Below are 18,115 nucleotides of genomic sequence, written 5' to 3' on the forward strand. Positions count from 1 at the left end.
ATTAAAATGTATCTCACAGAGAAAACCTAAAATATTGTACCCTCGATAACAAGAATTTAGTTGCAATGTCCACACAGGTCGATTGTAACAAATATGAGAGGAGGCATTAACGAAGGAGGCCCAGAACCTGCTAAACTGTATTCACATAAACATGTGAGGCTATCAGAGCGGATGCCAACTTGCTATGTGTGACTATTAGTTATGTAAGCCGACAATAATTGCACTTACATGTATCTGCGCTGTCCTGTATTGTTATTGTCACAGTAATTAAAGAGAGAAGGCAGTTAAATACATTTAGATGAAAACACTAATTTGATCGCATAATTGACCAAAAAACTGACAAAATGCTGGTTTAACTAAGGTTATGTAGTCCAACATGGCACCTTTTTTCCCATTATGTTATGTTCCTGCACTAGGTACTGTACTTTCCTAACTTAAGAGAAAATAGTCTAAAATAAAACTAAGGACACCATCATATGTGTGACTTAAATAGCGGAATGAATATTAAGTTTACAGTCTATATTGCAAAGATGATCTTATTTGCATGATACCGCAAATTTTGAAGACATTTGCAAAAATATTATATCATATTAAACAAGTACAATTTGTTTTTGGTAATGAACTACAATTTGAATAACCTCATCAAACCCAAAGTTAAAATTGATTGGTGCCTACAAAGTTTCTCTTTCACAGTTTTGAACATAGAACAAAGTACTGGACTTCCCCCAAGCAAATTGCCAGTTCTCCCAGTCACATTGCACCTGTAAGCCCTTAATCTGTTACCATGCCTTTTACAATTCTGGTCAGTCCCACCAAAGATCAAGATTTTGTCCCATGGTCCAACTGAAGAGATTTGCATTTTAAAAATATGTGGCAGGAAATACAGGCGGTCCATTGACACACTACAAAAATAAATGCTCCTCGTGTTCCATAGACAAAACATCCCATAAATTTTTTATTAATGTTTCGGTCATGTAGTGAGTGCATTTGTTTTAATTTTCATTTAAAATTGTAGGTATGCCAATGAACCTAAAATCAAGATTTTTTCTTAGCACACATGAGAAAATAAGTTGACAAGATAAACCTAAAACATGTGATATGAAATCAATAAAATAACGATAGAATTTTTGCTGAAATCAAACCGTAACATCCAAATATCCAGCGAGGCTTGAGGATAGCTTCTTAATCTCCCAACAATGACTCGAGGCTCAAAGTGCCACTCACATAATATTGCACTGTGATGTGGTTGGAAAAAAACAAAAACAAAAAAACAACCCTCACTTGCATTTTAACAAGTTAGTCCTTTCCAGTTTGTAAAAAGAAAGTATGTGACCTTAGGGTCACATTTGTGTATTAATATATCTTAAATTATCATATCAAACTCTTTATTTTTAAAAGAAAGTGTCAGTGTACTACTGAGAGTGAGTGGATTATGACACAATGTGTACCTGTGCGGTATGTGACACATTTATGCCATTTGGCTTTGGAACATTTCTAATTTTTTTTTCCTACAGAGAATCTTTTCACATGTCTCCCCATTCCTTTAACAGGCCATTCCAGTGCAGGTCAAAGCGTACTGGGGCAGTAGTATCTTTTATGTTCTGAATTATGATTAGGGGATCAATAATGCAATTCCTAAAACAGAAAGCAAGGAAATGGAATCAACACAGAGACATGAAAATGTTCCCAAAGATCAGACGCAAGTGCATGAAATAATAAAGTAGAACAGAGATAGGTGCAAGGCACCAGAGCACTTCTTGAGGCATGTCGAGCGACAAGGCCTTTGTTTTAGTCTCTTAATGTAGTTGGTTCACTCTCACAAGAGCTTCCTCAAGGCCCCTAATCCCTCCCACATTTAAACAACTGACCAATGCAAAAACGGCAGTTTAGTTGTTCGGGAGTTCCAAAAGTTCAATCTGGACTTTCTGGGATAAGCTCAGTGCCCGTTACCTGGTCCTCTGTTCATCCTGCAGCTTTCCCTACTGTCAGATTAACACTTTCAAATAGAAGATCAGAACAGCATCAAACAGCCATAGCAGTTTCTCCTGTCCAGCTCACATTCTTCCCATCTTTAAATACCTCTGCAGCACTAACTTGGAGCGACCGCCAGGACTTCTCAGAGAAAACACAGGTATACAGTCTTTCAGAAGTGCTGAGACACAATAAACAGAAAAGTAAAACTGTCTTCCAGCTGTCCCGCCCACAGCCAAGGTAAGGGCAGGGCATGGTGTGATAAGGGTAGGCAGACGAAGAAGACCTGTGTTGGGTAGTAGCGGGAGGCAAGCCCGGGGCAGGGCCTTGGTTGGTTGGCTGGTTAGCTTGGCTGGTTAGATTAGCTCAGCTAGCTGCAGCCCGAGCCATCAGGTCCTCTAAAGCCTTGTCTTGATCATTGTTATGGACGAGCAGCACCTCCTTGATCGCATCCCGCTCAAATCCCATTTCACCAAATCTGGACATTAGTTCAAGGAACTGCAAGGCCTGGAAATAATGAAAAGAAATACTGCTACAGATCACATGAAATCTAAAGACTATGATTAAACTGTAAAACGTTTGCTAAATAATAATGTGGGGTTATCTAATTTCTCAAAGACTAGATTCTGCTTTCTGAATTGACTCCTTAATAAACACTGTACATGTTATTCAGATGTGTTACCTGTTGTTTTTCTACCAACCTTTTCCTCAGAGCATTGGTACATCTCTAAACATTCCTCCACTGCACTTGCATCAAAGCCTCGCTCACATAGTCGTCCATGGACGAACAGATAGTCCAATACCTTTAACACAAAATAAATATCGTTAAGTGTCTATTTTATGTATTATCTTCACATGAGCTGAGATTACAAATAAAAAATACATTATGCTATTTTTTGGAGAATAAGTTTAGTGGATTGGAACCAATAAATGTTAATGATACATGGGATTGCTTTATGGATGATGTGACCTTAATCTAATGAGTTGTGGATGTGCTATGTTAATTCCTCATTTAAAACCAGCTGATAACATTTAAATATGGTATAATGACTTCACATGACCTGTTCTATTTTTTTCTTTCATTAAGTATCTCCTCTAGTCACCATAGTTCTGTGACTATAGTTGGACAAATTACATGCTTTAGTATTAGCTGTGCAGATCACTGCCATAACTTTGGAGACCAAAGGATGATTTAATGACTTTATTTCAGGTCAAAATGATTTCTACACATGAACACAACTGATGCTTTACTGAACACAATTACACAAGCACACATGCAAGGAACAGCTAAGCGGCTGAGACAGTTAATACATTAGTAATGCAGATCTCTACACAATGGGGCGTCAGGGACCTGCACCTGTTCCATGTTCTGCCCTTGTCTCTGCATGGCCCGCAGAACACCCTCATAAGAGTAGCCCATCCCCACCAGGGTTTCCACGCACTGACGCTCACTGGGGGTCATGCTGAGCAGGGCTCCACCACATGGAAGCCCAGCATATCCTGATGCTGGGTTGGCCTAGTTTAAAAACAGTTCATCAGCAATGTTACCAAGATTCTACATTAAACATAACAAGTTGATTCTGTACCTGACACAATATAGGACTGTAAGTCAAATATGTGAACCAGTTTGTCATCTCATGCTCACCAGTTTGGGTGCACCGCTTTTGGTGTGGGTGGTTGGCTCAGGGGCAAATATAACCTGGGTCTTGGGCATGGCTGATGGACTACCATTGGGTAGGTTTTGTCCGGGAGCAGGGGTGGGTGCAGGTACTGGGTTGTACATCGCTGGCTCCGGGTCACCAGAATCAGAGAGCTTGGGGAAGGTCAGAGAGCGGATGTTACAGGGTCGTTCGTCTGTTTCAAACCCTGCTCTTCCAACTCTGTCCATGTCCAGCAAGTTAACCAAACCATTGGGTTTATGGGCAAAGCCAGGTTTAGCTGGGAGGTTGGAGTTGGTGCTGGGAGGGGAAGGGCTGTTTCCACGTGACGCCGACCCTTGATGGGAGACCTCTGGTGGTGATGCAGGAGGTGGAGGTATAGACTGGGTCTGGCTCTGAAGAATGTTCCTAAGCTCTTCCTTATCGTCCAAGGTTTTGAGCTCCAGTTTGTCAAAGGGGTCCTCTTCCCGCTCAAAGTCAGCAAGATTGAGGCTGTGTGGCTGGGGCGTGCTGGGCTGGGTTTTCCTGGGGCCAAGGCTTGGGGCAGGCAGTGGAGTGAGGATAGCGTTATGGCTCAGCCCAGCAAGGACAGGGTTCAAAGCCGGTGGTGGAAGGTCCTGTTCTTCTGCAACAGAGCGGGCTTTCTTCCCTCCACCACCATCAATGTTCTGGGCTTTTGCCAAACACTCCTTGCGCTCCGCCTCCTGCTTGGCTGCTGCCTCGTGAGCTCTGGCCTCTGCCGCTCTGGCCTCAGCCAGTTCAACCCCCCAGCGCACGCTACGCCTCTCCAAAGAAAAGTCATACTGTTGAGACAGCAGTGAGCACAGGAATTTGGATGATGGGCAAAGAGGGCAGATAAAATAGCAGAGAAAGCAAAAATAATTATGAGTAAAGAACAACATTCTACTTCAATTTCAACTCATGAGATAAAACACAGAAATAACTTGCAGGAAAAAATAGGACTAAATGCTACATTTGTAAACAAGAGAGGCACTCTAACCTGAAGCAGGTCTGTTGTAAAGGAGGCAACTAAAAATATATATTTTAGTACAGATTCATAATACTTCTGCAAGCAGGAATTTTATCACAAGACATGAGTTAATGATGATTCCTCTGGTTGGCAAGACTAAATGAGATCCAAGATGTAGAAATTGAGAGCACATCTTAATACCTTAAGTACAGTTTTGGCTAGCTGAGATAATGCTGCAGAGCTACATGTAAGCAATACCAAAGCAAAATCGACATCTTTCCTATACCTCACTAACCTGAGCGTCCGACAGTAAAGATCTGCAGTCTGGTGGACAGAATCCAACAGGCAGACCCACTTTAGCTGGGCAACGGAATTTTTCATTGATCTTGAAGGGAACATCATCAAGGTAGCTGATGGGGCCTGCACCTTAATAGAAGACAGAAAAAGGATATCTGAAAAACAGACACTGGAAGTGTGTGTATCAATATGACTGGAAATATCTGTACATGTTTTCAAACAGTAGAACAAGAAGTATTTCAAATAAACCTTCACCATTGTTGTATGCATCTGATCCAGACTTCCTCGCAGCCATTTAGAGACTCTGAAAACATAGTACACATCTGGTATGAGAGCAGCAAGTGACAAAACAATTTCATGTATAAATAAATCGAAGCTCAATGTATCTTAGCGATCCTTCAAAAATGTGAATTCCAGACAAACACACACAACTGCAATGACGCTTTTATGTCACATGGTCAAGCTGATTTTTCAGTGTTTTTTTTTTACTTTCTGCTGCTCTGATTATGAAGTCAGATAATCGTATTTTCTGGTCATGCTTCAAAACTACGCCTGATTTTTAGCAACACAGAGAAGCCACTGTTTTCACTATCATGAAATGGGAAACGTTTTGCTCTGTGTTCTATTGTGAATCAAAGCTAAATATAGAGTTCATTGTTCATTTGGTGTTCAGTGGATTTCAAGCTGGAAGGTCATATTTAACAGTTTACACGGTCACAGCTCACTGGAATGTGATCACTTTCCCAGTTCTGCCTCCACTTAATAAGACCAAGAGGAAACTTGACAGCAATTTGTAACTTTCATTCTGATCAAATTCAAATCAAAGAACCCCCCCCATAATCTAAAGCTAGCCATTTCAACACAACCCCAACCTCTCACAAAATACAATGTCACTGAAAAAGATAAAAAAAACAACAACAAGTAGAACAAAATATTTTAACCTTTTTTTTAATCCAGCAAGACAAAGAGCGACATTAATTTCTCAGGAATGTAATGATTCAAACCTGCACTCAAAAGCAAGTGGATATTTTTCTTGGATTCACGTGGTTGTTGCAGAATTATCAGGTTTACATATTCGATAGCCATAGGTAATTGCTTAAAAAAAACCCTCAGATAATTGATTTTTTTTTCAGCAAGTTTGTTCTGTAGCTTGCACCCATATTTGGAAATATCTTACAGCAGATTTAATGATGCTTTGTTTCACTTAGACCTTAATGTCCTAATTTATTCTGAACAAGTACAAGTTTATCAAATTACCAGCAAATGTCTACATTTCTGTTGAGAAATCTGATTCATTGAATTCCCCCTACTGAAAACACCAAAGTAGCAATACATTTACTGTGATCTGTAATTCAATGCAATCTATTGAACTCTTTACAAATGTCCCCATATTCTCAAAGAGACCAATACATGCACAGGGCACAAAACAAAACAAAAAGAAAACAACAATTACAAAATTAAAATTTGGGAATCGTAAATGCAGATAGTCCCAGTCCTGACTTAAATGCATCATGAAATACAGCATTATTCTAGATTCCCATGATTTATGTATGATGTGCGTGAATTGGTCACACGACCAGGGTGCATCTCGCGATTGGTTATTTATCAGAGGTCTAAAGGTTGAGCCTGACATGATATTGATCTGGTAGTCATGTCGTTAGATTACATTGACCAGAATGCAACAAAACAATCTTGTTTTCAATGGTTAAAAGCTAGCAAGTCGCCTGGTCACGTTTTAGAGCGCAATTAGTGTCACATTCATACATGAAACGACTACACCAACTCGACATGTCGTGAAAGTTAGCCAATTCAGGGAAAACTGAACCACATTTTACGAAAACCGATAGCGAAAGGACAGCAGTGACAAACAATAATTCATCACAATTTTACTTAAAAAATCCGACGAGCCTATTTATCACTTCTATAATGTTGAAAGCAGCTTCAATGAAGTACAAGACAGTAGCTTCTGCTCAAATTGCAGCAGCGTTCATTAGCAACAAGCTAATATTTACTATTGCTCGATACTCATAGCTCAACATGCTAACAGTGAACATTAACTAACACTCAAGAGAATAAATTAACGCGGGTGTGGCACTTCTTTGTATATATGTAATATCAAAGTGAATTAAAATGATGTCACAGACAACATTCACCACTTGGTAGTCAATATATATAAAGCAAAGCTAGCGTTCTTGTTAGTACGCTAAGTTAGCTTCTGAAGTGGCCCTGCTGTACCGACATGTAGCTGGTTAGGACGGACCGCTCCACTCTTCTGCCACCGCCCCTGAAGAAAACCTGCCCCCATGTCAAACACCCTCTCACCGGTATCTCCTCCGTCCTGTTCTGGTAAAATGGACCGACGTCGTGTCGAGGTGGCAGTAAAGTGTACACTGTTCTCTGAATGAGTTTTATACATGACATCTCTTTCCTGCTTCAGCGTGGGACGCCATCTTGATTTGTCCAGCTCCCTTCCACTGTTTCCTCTCTGACGTCATTCAATGGCATGACGTAAGAAAATCACAAGTTTGCATCCAGCTGTGTGAGCTGGAGGTGTGAAGCTGTCAAAAATGGTTGATCGCCTAGACTGGATTAAGAACAGAGCTTTAAATCCTTTGATCATATGTATTTAAAGTAAGGTAATAAAAAGTGTGATTGACGTTCGTCATAATAATCCATTGGTTATGAGCATTGCAGGAGAAAAGAAAAATGTACCTGCAACTCTCTGAATGTCGGTTATTAGAGAAAACATGAATTATGCAGAAACATTTATTGACAACGTAGCAAACCATGTTAAAATGCCATCAGGTGTGTATTTATTTAAACTAATTAAACCTAAAACAAACCAAATGTTGAAATTGAATTCTCTCAGAGATCTGGGGTTATTCTTATAGACTAGATGATGACATTTGTAATTTAGTAAAAAATTATATTATCTTGCAAACATTACAAGAAGACTTGTAATGTTTGCAGGATAATGTTTAGGTAAACATTTATCACAAAGGGAAAGTGTTGGTGTATTCAATTCTACATTTATAAGGTTGATGATAGTGACAAACAACATCGCAAATTGTGGAACATACACATTTTGTGTACAAAGGACACCCAAATAATGAGCAAACTATACTGCTGCTTGGGGCTACTAAGGAGCCCTACAGGAAGCACTTAAAATGGTCACGCTTGATTTTTTAGGTTTTTTTATCGTTAATCAGTATACTTTATTGAGGGTGGAATTGCTTTTTGTATTGCTTTTCTCCAGAAAGTACAAAAGAAAATATCAAAACAAGAGAAATTATCATAGTGAATAGAGAAAAGGAAATTTTAATTAAAAAACAAACAAAATAAATAAGTATACCTGTATATAATATCTAATAAAAGTACATGGATGGCCACAGGTAGGAAAAGTTTCCTATGGCGTTCAGTAGTATATTTAGGAAGGGTCATCCTACTACTGAATGAATTCCTGTGTTCAATCAATGTACTGTACAGCAAGTGGTACTCATTTTCCAGGATTACCCTAAACTTGGTCAATGTCCTCCTCTCCAACATCACCATCAGGTAATGTCCAACAATGTCACCGGCCCTTTGGATCAGTCTGTTAGCGATTTTTACAGTGGTTATGCAACAGCTGTATTGAAAGACTCTTCTGTTCAACACCTTTTGTTTGTTTATTCTAAATAACAGACTGCTTCAGGCCTCCATTGTGTTTATACAGAATGTTGAGGCAGAGTAAAGGAGCACCAGTCCTGCATTGAAGGAAAAAAAAGCTGCATAAACTGGTTTTATCATTTGTGTTCTTTTTAAATAACTTGCAGAAAAGCAGAATCTCTAAAGGAATTTTGTTTTAAATAAAATTTTACATATAATTAAATTTTAAATATTATTCCTTATTCTTAACTTGGGTGAGGGGAATTTTTGCTCTGGTACTCATCAAGGCTTCTGCCTTGCTCTAGCCGTGAATGTGAATTACTTCCTGTATTTTTAGCGCTGAGTCGGGAGCGCGCACGTTACGTTCACGCCCGTACGTGCTTTACGTTCTGAGGACACGCGCAATGATAGCCGGAAGCACCGAAGGGAGGAAAATAAAAATCGATGAAATCCACAGTAATTCGCGAGAGTAAACCCATCATTCACTGTCTTCATCACGGACGTAGACTCGAATTTATGACCCGCTGACACTGCCGCTGACCAGAGGGAACGACGGGTGGCAGAGAAGCTGCTCTGCTCCACCAAGTTGCTCGGTAGGGGTTTAGCTGACGTGTGGAGAAGTTGAGACTGCCATAGAGCAGATAAACATAAACAAGCTGGGGTCAGCTGAGCACCATCCGAACCGAACCAGCGGCACCAGAGATGTCAGAGAATGCGAGTTTCCCTTTCTGAACCCAAGAATGATCCGCTGGAGACCGTGACTTCCACTGGTTCTCTCTCCATGTCCACTGTCAACAGTAGCACACAAAGAATTTCGGAAACACAACACGAGGACCAGCCATAGGCTTTAAATGCTCTTCTCCTGTCACCGTCTCTGTTAAGACACGGACAGGCCAGCATGGACAACCAATGAGTTCACCTTTCAGTTTTCAGCCTTAACGAAGCGTGTCCATATAACACTGCAAGGAGAGAGGTAAACACATTTGTTAACTTTGTTTTTTTCCCCCCATGAAGGGCCTATGAACGAAACTAACTTAAGCTAGCTTTGCAGGCCACTTAAGCCTGATTGTGTTTATTGTACTGTAAGTAATGTCCAGTTTACCAGCTGAACAGTTGACTGTTCTTGTTTAGTTGTTGTTTTTTTGTTGTTTTTTTCTGCATTTTTTTTTCTTTTTACAACTGTAAGTGCAATCTAACAGATGTGTGTTGCAATCATCAGGAAATGTAAAATCAGTTAAATGTAAGCAGCATGACTAAACCCATTTGTTTCACTGGGCAGTAATCTATTACCTTCTACTTTCCACTCTGAAATAGTGTCCTTAGTGGGAACAACATGGCCCACCAGGCAACCCCGAGTTCCCAAAAGGCCCTGATGGTGGAGTTAAAGTCTCTGCAGGAACAGCCGGTGGAGGGATTTCGCATCACTCTGGTCGAAGAGTCTGACCTCTACAACTGGGAAGTGGCCATATTTGGGCCCCCGAACACGCTGTATGAAGGAGGCTACTTTAAGGTAGGACAAAAAAAAAATAATCTTAATACCAAATAGTAGAGCAATATGAATCCCAAAAAAATTATATGTGATTGCTCACTATAAAGTTGTCTTTCTAGCTACAACCCCAAGTCTGGGGGGAAAAAAGGCATGTTATGTTAAATGCCTTTTAAATATTTCAAACATTAAAAACAACAACTCTAATAATAATAATAATAATAATAATAATATAGTATTTTCCGCACTATAGGGCACACCTAAAAGCCTTTCATTTTGTCAAAAACCGACAGTGCGCCTGATAATCCAGTTCACCTTATTTATGGAAAAAGTTTTAAAATAGACCATTTATTGAAGTTGTATCTTATAATCCAGTGCGTCTTATAATGCAGAAAATACAGTTGTAATATTATTATTATTATTATTATTATATTATTAATAATAATAATAATTATTATTTTTGTTATAGGTCACTTTTCAAAGACTCAAAGATGCTTTACTGACGAACAAAAATTATATCTTTATATACACAAAAATAGGCTAAAATACTAGACAATTAGACATTAAAAGCAGTATTGATTTTTGTACTTGGTGCAGTCTAAATACAACTGAATGCAGTACTAAGAAAAGACACTAAAACTTTAGTTTTAAAAACAAACACTCAGAGTTTCAGTGATTTGTCCATCACTGTTTCTTTGGTTGCTAACTCCCCCATACAAATCTAGAAGAACCAAGAGGATACCACATCCCGGATTTATAAAATTTACTATTTGACATGTGGACACTTTAGGCCAGTTTGGCACCAAGCGTAAACTCTTAGATGACGTCCAACTTAGAGAGGTTGGTACATCTTAGGATGTAATTGATTCACCTCTACTATTTGATTCATGATTCATGTTTTCCAGAGTCCATGTAGGAATAAACTGCATTGTCAACAGCCTGAGGGGTCAGGGGTCACAGGCATTCACTGCTGGTTACATCATTGCCCTTCATGAGGGAAGATTTGTCCAGCTTTGCTGAATTAGCTGTTTATAGAGTATTTCACATTTCTTTTTGTTTGTTCATTTTTCTTTAGTTGCCCTTTGAGACATGTTATTATAAAATTGAGAATGACCATATAATTAAAAAAAAATCAGGTTGATGAGACATAACTTTGGTTATATTGTTTTTATGCTGTGTGCAGTTGAGTCAATACCAGAAAAGATAAGGAAATTATGTATTTCAACCTAAAGTGTCGGACCAAATAAAGTCCTATTGTAATAATTGTTTTAATTTCAATATCTTTAAGTCAGCAGTTAGATAATATATATCTCCACACACCAAAGATTATGAGAGACCTTAAAACAACAGAGAAGGCGTTCGTCTTTCATGACAAATAGATGTAACAGGTGAAACCGGTGCCATAGCTGGGGTTTCCAGTTTAGCATATCTACACTTCTCTACAACAAACATGTGAAATCGAACCTACACACATTCTTAAATGCATGACTATCTTGCTTCAAGGCAAACTCCTATATGTTGGTTTGGGTGCAGTTGATTTAATTGTAATGTAAGGTTGGGGGTTAAGCAGAAATTCAGCTGTGATGTCACCTTATGTCCTCTTACTTTGTTGATATTCATATAGAATCACTTATAAGAGATCTCAGTGGCTTCACATATATGTTTTTCTATTTTAGTTAGGATGTACACAACTACTTTGTGTTTGAACAGTTTATTAGTCCACTTGTTAAGCAGGAAATTTGTAAGAATAAAGTTTGTTGCAATAAGACAATTTAAATTTACCAATGCAAAAAGAGCAGCACTAGGCTTAAAATGAGGAGCACCGCAGTTAATGTGAGTTGTAAAGTATTTTCCAACATTGTCAATGCAGAAATTCTGAGGTAGTTTGTGACACTATATAAGGGTCACTTTGTCCATCAGCAGCCTAATTGAGAGTGAACATACTACAATGCTGACATGTCTAAAAGTAACTATCTTATCTTAAAAGGAATTGAGATAAAAACAAATTAAATGGATCAAAATCAGACATTGTTAAAGCCAACATAGATTAGCGGGCATCTTTTTCCTTAGAATATATTTATGCAGCAGGGACACACAGGTGGAGCTGATGATCTTGTGCATCCTGCGGATCTTCATCCCTTGTAAGTTACATTAACCTTGGAGGAGGTTAGCTTAGCACAACAGAAGTCAAGAGTTTCTTTTTATAAGACTTATCCTGACTGCAGTACTTCTTTTGTTAACCTAGGCCCACATCAAGTTCCCGGTTGATTACCCGTACTCCCCGCCAACTTTCCGGTTCCTTACAAAGATGTGGCACCCCAACATCTACGAGGTAAGACCTTGTCCCCAGAAAATGTTTGTATCTGTAATTTTCTCAACATTGAAATGGTTGTCCTTGTGTGTTTGCCCGGACATTGTATTTTGTTCTTTTTACAGAATGGAGATGTGTGCATCTCTATCCTGCACCCTCCTGTCGATGATCCTCAGAGTGGGGAGCTACCCTCTGAAAGGTGGAACCCCACCCAGAATGTCAGGTGCTCAATCACAGAACATTTTCTGTTTGCATTTGAATCCCATAACCATTTAAAAAATTTTAGGCAAATTGTGACATATGTGAGTTTTACAGATTTTATAATTGTAACCCTGTGTTCATTGCAGTACAGATATTCAATGAAGCCCTAATTTATAATTAATCTATTGAGAAAATCATGCAGGGAAGTGGCACGTCTACGACAACCCCATTTTCAAAAGTTAAAATGCTGTGTAAAATGTCATGAAGGTTAGGGTTGGGTTCATGATTTGAAACTGATATGCACATTTTGTTAAAAAAATGTGACAGTAGCAACAAAAACTTGAAAAGTTGTGTAATTCCTAAAGGAAACACCTGGTGGAAGATTTTCAAATGAACTAGATCATCTGGCAACAGATCACTAACAAGATTATGTATATTTAAAAAAAAAAATCATCCTAGAGAAGCTGAGTCTTTCTGAAGAGATGGAAGGGGTTCACTTCTTTGTGAAAGACTGTACTGAAAAATAATGAGACAATTTAAAGAAGGATGTTTCTGAACTTAAATTGCAAATAATTTGTGGAATTGTTTTATTTCAACAGTCAGAATATTTTTAAAAGATTATTCGGACTGTAGAATGATGGCATCAAGTTGTAAAAGAGGATGTAAATGTTACACAGTTACATTGTTCTGTTCCAACTACTGAAATGTTTCATTTTTTGCCATTTTCAGTAAAATATGAGGTTTTAATGACTTGTAAATTATTACATACTGTTTACTGCAATCATGTATTACATGACATCCCAGCTTTTATGCAAGCTGGGATGTCATGCGATGTGCTGTACATGCAGTAGAAATCAGATGTTATTTTCAAAACAACATTGGTCTGAATTAACATCTTTGTTGTCACATTGTGTAACATCTTGACAACAAGACAGTACCATGGGGTAGTTTTCAGAATTTCTTTCAAATCCAACCTTCCAGCACAGCGCTATTGTTGGGCACTAAAGGCAAGGTGCTGATGCTATATTTGAAAAACCAAACAGATTGCATGCAGCATCTAATTGGGCCACAAGGGACAGAGTTGAGCAACCGCCTCTGTCTGAGATGAAATAAATTTTACCACTTTTCATGCAAACAGTGTAAAGCTGTTTGAATATTGGAGTGTCCTTTTTTTATGATTGTTTGTGTACTGGTCTTTTATTTCCAGGACAATCTTGCTTAGTGTGATATCGCTGCTCAATGAGCCCAACACCTTTTCTCCGGCTAATGTGGATGCATCTGTCATGTTTCGCAAATGGAGAGACAGCAAAGGCAAGGACAAGGAGTATGCAGAGATTATCAGGTACCGGTAATATCGACACTACAGCCTCGACATATAGCCTCAACTCCCCTTTGCACCAAAATCAGCTGCAATTCATTTCTCAACAAACGGGACTAATGGAGCTAAATGGCTGCAATTATGATTATCATCAGCTTCTATACGTAGAAAAAAATATTTTATTATATTAAAATATAATGTTGATTACATATCAAAAACGAAATGAAAACTTGTTGATTTTCCTTTGTTTTCTTACAAGGAAGCTGTTTTTGCCTGTAAAAGACCAAGTATCCCGCTGAGAATGCCGATTGGTTAATGATTTGCAATTGATTAAATCACAACGCCCTTCCTCAAATAATAATAATAATAATAATGGATTTGATTTATATAGCGCTTTTCTAGACACTCAAAGACGCTTTACGTTGGATCCATTATTTATTCACTCCTCATTCATACTTGGTGATGGTAAGCTACGTGTGTAGCCACAGCTGCCCTGGGGCAGACTGACGGATCTACAATAGATTTTGAAATGAAATTGAGGAATATGTAAAGGAGGTCCATGAGAAGCAAAATACAGTTGATGCTAATGTAATGTAATAAATCTCAACTGCTGACTGGTTGTATTGGGTTCTATTTGGGTTCACAGGAAGCAGGTGATCTCAACAGCGGTCGAGGCTGAGCGCGATGGCGTCAAGGTCCCGACCACACTGGCTGAGTACTGCGTCCAGACCAGGGTCCCCTCCCAAGACAGCAGTTCAGACCTCCTTTATGATGACCTCTACGACGACGACATGGAGGAGGAGGACGAGGAGGAAGACGAGAGCGAGATGGAGTCTGTAGGTGAAGCCGGAGCGATCAGCGCTTTGGAGGATGGCGGGACGTCCACCAGATGTTACGATAATCAGGACGACTCTGGAAACGAGGACTCGTGATGATCTGGATGATAACTCTTCCCTTTCTCACCTCTGCCTCCCTTCTTCTTTATGTGTTACACCACAATGTCAGTATGAGTTTGTGTGCGTGCGTGTGTGTATCTTTTTACCCATACAGTGGGGTCAAAGGTCTTCTGCCAAAAAAAGGTTTCATCATTTATTAAACTAACACAAAAAGATTAGTCAAATAATAGTTCAAATGCTAGTACGTAGATTTTAGCACAGGTTTGCTGGTATTTAACGTCTGTTTGCACCGTTTGCCTTAATTACAGCTTGCACTCTGTCCAGTGTCTGATGTATTTCAGAGTATGAGGGTTGAATTTATTCCAGTGCTGTTTGAGTGCACCCCCAGAGTGTTTTACCATTATATATTTTACATTTTTAAACGTGTTCGTTTAGGTGGTTACAGATCCAGTCTCTCAGAGTGGAAAAACTCTGGATCACTGAGTGATTAATCATGTGCAAGTTACTGAACACACACAAGGCAAAATACTCCCATCACTGTCCTGAACTCCAGTCTTTATACCCTGTTGTATTTCATGTATCTGACTGTATTGAAGCTGTTTGGTTGCAACCATGAAGCAACAGTCACATTTCAGTATCAATCAACCCGTGGAGATCATGAGGCTTGTTTTGCTACCAAAGTAGCACTTTTCAGGTTGTTGGTTCTTTAATTTTAGTGTTATCAGCTGCAGTTGGGCTTTTCCTGTTGAGAATGTTTTACATTTTGGATGTAGATGCAAGTCTGCCCCGGAGTTTCTTTTACACTCTATCTTGGGTGTGTTTGCTTTGTTTTTAAGCCTATTAATGATACTCACACAACAGTTAATTATTAATCTTTACCAGCGTGTAGGAACATAGGTGTGTTAATGTGGATTACAATGCTTACATGGCGAGACAGACATTCTATAAAGTCACATATACCAATGTTTTAGGTATTTAGAGGGATTTTCTAGTTAAAAATGTATCAATTTTAAATCTTTTATTTAAAACCTTCCACAATGTAAGAGAAGTGTCATAGTTTTTGATAAATGATGAAAACAAACTCCTTGTGGTGGTCTCTTCCACCACACCCCGTCTGGCTAATTGTTGGTAGGCTAAATGTTTTTATTTCTCTGAAGATAGGTTTTCCCCACTGTCATTACACGTTGCTGTTTCTTGTGTTTCTTTTTTTCAGTTGGTTTGGCCTTTCCTAACTGGTCCTGTGTATTTCCTGGGCTTAGTCAGGCTAATGAACACATTGTTTGTTTGGTTCATTAATCAGCTGATGAGCTAACCAGCTTGTGCTGTCATTGTCTGACATTGTGTCCCTCTCACACCTGTCTGTCCCAACTCACACCTGCAAAAACACCCGTGTTGATAGCGTACATCACAACTGCTTCTTCACGATATCCTCAGAGTAAAGGCATTTATTTTGTTGGGGGTGAACATCTTTTATGTCATTCTACTACACCCCTCTCTGCCTCTTAAACCTCAGGGCCTATAGACTTTCACTAAGAGAGAAATTAACACACAAAACTGCTCCTCTCCTCCTTTTTTCGTACTTTTTGCATCACTGGGTGTTTCCAGAGGGCAGGGAGTGAAAAACCCACCGCCAGCGTATTTATATGAGACTGAGTGTTTGGTTCCTGACTGCCGTCCTTTAAATAGTTTATTTCTTAGTAGGCTAACATCAAATTAAAAAAATATATCCGTAGGGACTTTCTCATTGATATGATGTATGCATCATGTTGCAATAGATGTGATAATGTTATGTTTTTTGCGCCGTGACTCAAACTTCAGCTTAAACACATCTTGGTGAAAATTAGACACCGTTACTGTTTTACACCACGTCCAGTCTGTTTATCGATAGGAGCAAACTCAATTTGTAGCCTAGCTACCCATTTGCATATGTTTGAATATGACACTGATTGCTTGTGTTTAATTACATCCACTTAATGAAGAACAAGGTCAGGGTTTACCTGTTTCTGTCTCTGTGGAACCGGTGCAGACTTCATCACATGAGTTGGTTTGGACTTTGTCAAGCTGAGACAACATTGTATTCTTATGTTGGCTCAGTGCTGTTCTTGCAGGCCTGAATCAGTCTCGGATTTGACTGATGAAAACAAGACTCCCTGTGTATATTAAACTTTTGAACTCACTGAACAGCATAATGTGATTAAGGATACTTGTATGGTATCAAGTAAAGCTGTGTTTTATGATTGTGGGTATGAATCTGTTGTCCTTTTAACACAACGGAGCACTGCACAAAGCCTTGATTCAAATGGATGAATTTTATGCCAAGGAAAAAAAAAAGTACAGCATCAAAACTTCATTTTACAGACTGTGGAACAATGGACGCACCTATTGGATTAAATGCTGTTGGAACTCTTTGAAATTCATTTTGGATTTAAACGTGAAGCGCTGACCAGAGACTGGAATCTGTGGAGAACAAACAGAGGAAATCCACTCTTGATCTGGAACTTAAATGGATTTGACATAAAGGCACAACAGAAATTGTTGCAGGAGATTTTCAGAATTTATTCCCTCCATTTTAGTTTGTTATTCCATCACCATATAGTACTTTAAATTAAAATCAACCTGTGTGAAATATAACAACATCTCTGCTTAAGAATGAGTTGACATAATGAGAACAAGGCTTGTGTGCTCAAGGCAGTGGTTTACACAAGATCTTAAGTATGTACTCTAAAGTCAGAAGTGAATGAAATGAGGTGAAACTGATAGCCTAACTTTGCCTAGCTGTACCAAAAATCTACCAACCAGCACACCTTCAGTGTCACAAATGACCCCTGTTGTATTTTCCTTGTTTACATGTCAAAAAAAAAAAGAATCCCTAATTTTCCGAGTAGTTGTGAGGTGTAGAATTAGAGTTGGTAATAACACAATTTTTGTGTTATTTTTGTGAAATAACAATTTTTCCACTTTGTTTCCAAAGTTTGGATCAAGCAACGCTAACCCAATGCTGGCATTAGCCTTGTACTTATCAGACACTCGAGTGTGTCACTTTTCTCTAATGCATTGCTTATGAGTGTATTCCCAAAATGTTGAATAAGTCTTTTCTTTTTTTTTACATCCGATCTTAAATTTAAGAGAAGCATTTCTGTGAAAATGAACAGAAGCTCAAATGGTTGTAATTCAGACATCAGTTTTTTGTTTTTTTTTACTGAAATGCATGCCTTGTTATGTGGCAATTGGAGCAAAGCTAAGAAATCTAACACCTCTCTCCTCACTGAGCTAATGGTAATTCCCTAACAATCTAAGAAATGACTCACTAAACATAAAAACATAAACAGGAAGCCTTGGATGTTGAGTTGTTATTCCATACA

At 38.8% G+C, this 18,115-nt stretch overlaps 2 protein-coding genes across 3 annotated transcripts; one reads left to right on the forward strand and one right to left on the reverse strand.

Annotated features, from left to right (window-relative positions):
• Positions 1 to 942: 942 nt before the first annotated feature.
• On the reverse strand, positions 943 to 7,359 carry ubap1 (ubiquitin associated protein 1). 2 transcript variants are annotated; one of them, XM_068316247.1, is made up of 7 exons: positions 7,219 to 7,359; positions 5,152 to 5,200; positions 4,895 to 5,019; positions 3,617 to 4,432; positions 3,329 to 3,487; positions 2,673 to 2,774; positions 943 to 2,478 (listed from the first exon to the last, which is right to left on the reverse strand). In XM_068316247.1, exons 2-7 carry the CDS (start codon positions 5,189 to 5,191, stop codon positions 2,338 to 2,340), a joined length of 1,383 nt encoding a protein of 460 aa, XP_068172348.1. In that variant the 5' UTR covers positions 5,192 to 5,200; positions 7,219 to 7,359; the 3' UTR covers positions 943 to 2,337. The 2 variants fall into 2 exon arrangements, with proteins under 2 accessions (XP_068172348.1, XP_068172347.1); XM_068316246.1 differs by having other exon boundaries at positions 4,895 to 5,025.
• Positions 7,360 to 8,946: 1,587 nt separating this feature from the next.
• ube2r2 (ubiquitin-conjugating enzyme E2R 2) lies at positions 8,947 to 18,053 on the forward strand. Its single transcript, XM_068315567.1, has 6 exons — positions 8,947 to 9,514; positions 9,856 to 10,051; positions 12,273 to 12,359; positions 12,464 to 12,561; positions 13,747 to 13,881; positions 14,504 to 18,053. Exons 2-6 carry the CDS (start codon positions 9,875 to 9,877, stop codon positions 14,787 to 14,789), a joined length of 783 nt encoding a protein of 260 aa, XP_068171668.1. The 5' UTR covers positions 8,947 to 9,514; positions 9,856 to 9,874; the 3' UTR covers positions 14,790 to 18,053.
• Positions 18,054 to 18,115: the final 62 nt, after the last annotated feature.

This window comes from Antennarius striatus, chromosome 5, assembly GCF_040054535.1.
Source record: "Antennarius striatus isolate MH-2024 chromosome 5, ASM4005453v1, whole genome shotgun sequence".
Lineage (NCBI taxonomy): Eukaryota > Metazoa > Chordata > Actinopteri > Lophiiformes > Antennariidae > Antennarius > Antennarius striatus.